The sequence below is a fragment of the Lipotes vexillifer genome, unplaced genomic scaffold, assembly GCF_000442215.2.
Source record: "Lipotes vexillifer unplaced genomic scaffold, Lipotes_vexillifer_v1.1 scaffold590, whole genome shotgun sequence".
NCBI lineage: Eukaryota > Metazoa > Chordata > Mammalia > Artiodactyla > Lipotidae > Lipotes > Lipotes vexillifer.
The window spans coordinates 1,797,969-1,800,405 of record NW_006778358.1 but is presented as its reverse complement, the minus strand read 5'-3'; the positions used below and the strand labels follow the sequence as shown (position 1 = coordinate 1,800,405).

General features: G+C 52.0%; 1 protein-coding gene across 1 annotated transcript in view; it reads left to right on the top strand.

Annotated features, from left to right (window-relative positions):
• The window catches only part of TRIO (trio Rho guanine nucleotide exchange factor), a 245,526-nt gene that overhangs the window by 32,958 nt on the left and 210,131 nt on the right, over positions 1-2,437 (top strand). The window contains exon 7 of the mRNA XM_007451615.1: positions 2,223-2,414. Coding sequence (XP_007451677.1) covers positions 2,223-2,414 — 192 coding nt within the window. The remainder of the gene's footprint in view (positions 1-2,222; positions 2,415-2,437) is intronic.

Below are 2,437 nucleotides of genomic sequence, written 5' to 3'. Positions count from 1 at the left end.
TGCGGTACGCGGGCCTCTCACTGTTGTGGCCTCTCCCGTTGCGGAGCACAGGCTCCAGACGCTCAGGCTCAGCGGCCATGGCTCACGGGCCCAGCTGCTCCGCGGCATGTGGGATCTTCCCAGACCGGGGCACGAACCCGTGTCCCCTGCATTGGCAGGCGGACTGTCAACCACTGCGCCACCAGGGAAGCCCCACAGGTATTTTTAAAGTCTGTGATGATAAGAGTCTAGGTGGAGGTACTTCTAACATAGGGAATTGTACATTTGTACGTTGCCGTGCTCATGTACACACTCATTTGGGCTGTGTGCCACGTGGTTCCTTCCTCCTGCAGTAAGTGACAGAGGTATGGACGAGGCATAAAGCATAGAGCAGTACTCTCTGTGTGGAGCACAGTCTGTTTGAGGGGATGAAAGTAATCCAGGGCCCTGAAACAGCGTCAAGGTGGGAAGGACTCCCCTCTGTGGGACCCACAATGGAGCCATCCAAATGGACAGCTCTTCTCCGGATGCTAACAGAGGGCATCTGCCGATGCTCTTCCCAACAGACCTTTTGGGTAGATTTTCCTCTTTGAGCATACAGAGAAAGCAAAACTTAGTGAATGTGGCCACCTGTCACTGGAGAGGCAGAATGCATATGAGAAGGGCAGGCACTGCTCTTGACCTAGAGGACGCTAGTTAGAGCGTTAATGCCACATGAGGCAGTGAGGCCAGTTCCCCATGGATTGTGGCCTTGACTGACTGTCACAGCCTCACAAAGTACCCCCTCCCTGCCGCTGCGGACACCCGGATGTGTGGTAGCTGATTTGAGCCTGCAGCCCAGACAAGTACCTCTGAGACTGGCATCTGGCTTTCTAAACCCAGATAAAGGCGACTCCACCTAGTTGTGGTTTAGGTCAGAAGTGGAGGAAAGGAACGAGTAAATGAAGCTACAGAGACAGAACGACAAGTGCATTCTCTAGGACGCTTACTTGGGTGGTCTGGAGACTAGGTGACAGTGGCAAGGCTCATGTAGGGGTCCAGGTGCGAGCCAGTTGGGAGATTGGCCTGGAGGACCATGGCAGGAAGGAGGAAGACCATAGAGGAGTTTGGGTAGGTTGGATAATTAGATTTGATTTAGGGGCAAGAATCGGAGGAGCCAGAGGTGAGTCTGCGGTTTGGGGAGACCCATTGCAAGGTGCAGTGTTGTGATGCGTCACGAAAAATAATAAGTAATACATACATGACGAGCAGCAGCCTGGGATTTGTTGAAGGTGTGCATTCCTCACTCTGCCTTTGCTGCAATGTGACCCTTAAAGAATATTGAATGTGGGAAGGGAAATACCATAGTGAGAACTCCTTTTGCAAGAAAAATGCTTTTTTTTTTTTCAAACCTTGCACCCTTATTTCGCGGCAAGCTAGTGGACTTGAAGACAGAGATTGCAACACAGTAGAAAAGTGTGATTTAAAGTTTGAACACAGCACTGTTCTGTTCGCATCCCAGTTCATATTCCTTGTTGAATGTGAATCCATTTACAGCTTTTCTGTTGGCACCAGAAAGATGACTTGGGCTTATGTAGAAAGGAGAGCTTGTTTTCACACAAGATAGCCTCTGGTTGCTAAGTACATAGTTTGTCGTTTCTGGCTTCTAGTTACAAACTGCAGTGGTGGGTTCCTGCAGTTCTGGGTAACTGCTTGCCATCTGGACCCTTTTCAGGATTTGAGGCCAAGAAGCGAGTCATAGTGCGTTTGTGTGCAGCACACACTTGTGTGTGTGACTGCTTTGTGCCTAACAGTATCCCTCTCAGCTAGTTGATCTGTAATTTTGCAGGTTTTTTTTTTTTTTTTTTTTGCGGTACGCGGGCCTCTCACTGTTGCGGCCTCTCCTGTCGCGGAGCACAGGCTCCGGATGCGCAGGCTCAGTGGCCATGGCTCACGGGCCCAGCCGCTCCACTGCATGTGGGATCTTTCCGGACCGGGGCACGAACCCCTGTCCCCTGTATCGGCAGGTGGACTCTCAACCACTGCTCCACCAGGGAAGCCCTGTAATTTTGCAGTTTTAAAAATAGAAACTGAAACCAGTACCTATGGTTTATGGAAATCCAAATAGCAAAACACATGTCCTATTACCCCCCAGCTGAGTCTGCTGTTAAAATGTAACTTTTCAGTGAGCGCTCTCCGCATTTCTTGGAAAGACGGCCTGTGTGCCTTCCCCTGACCAGCCCCGCTTTCTGCCCCCTTCGCAGAACGTGTACGTGAACATAAACCGCATCATGTCGGTGGCCAGCCGCCTGGTGGAGTCGGGCCACTACGCCTCCCAGCAGATCAAGCAGATCGCCAGCCAGCTGGAGCAGGAGTGGAAGGCGTTCGCGGCCGCCCTGGACGAGCGCAGCACTCTGCTGGACATGTCGTCCGTCTTCCACCAGAAGGCCGAGAAGGTCAGTGCCTGGGAACCCCCCCG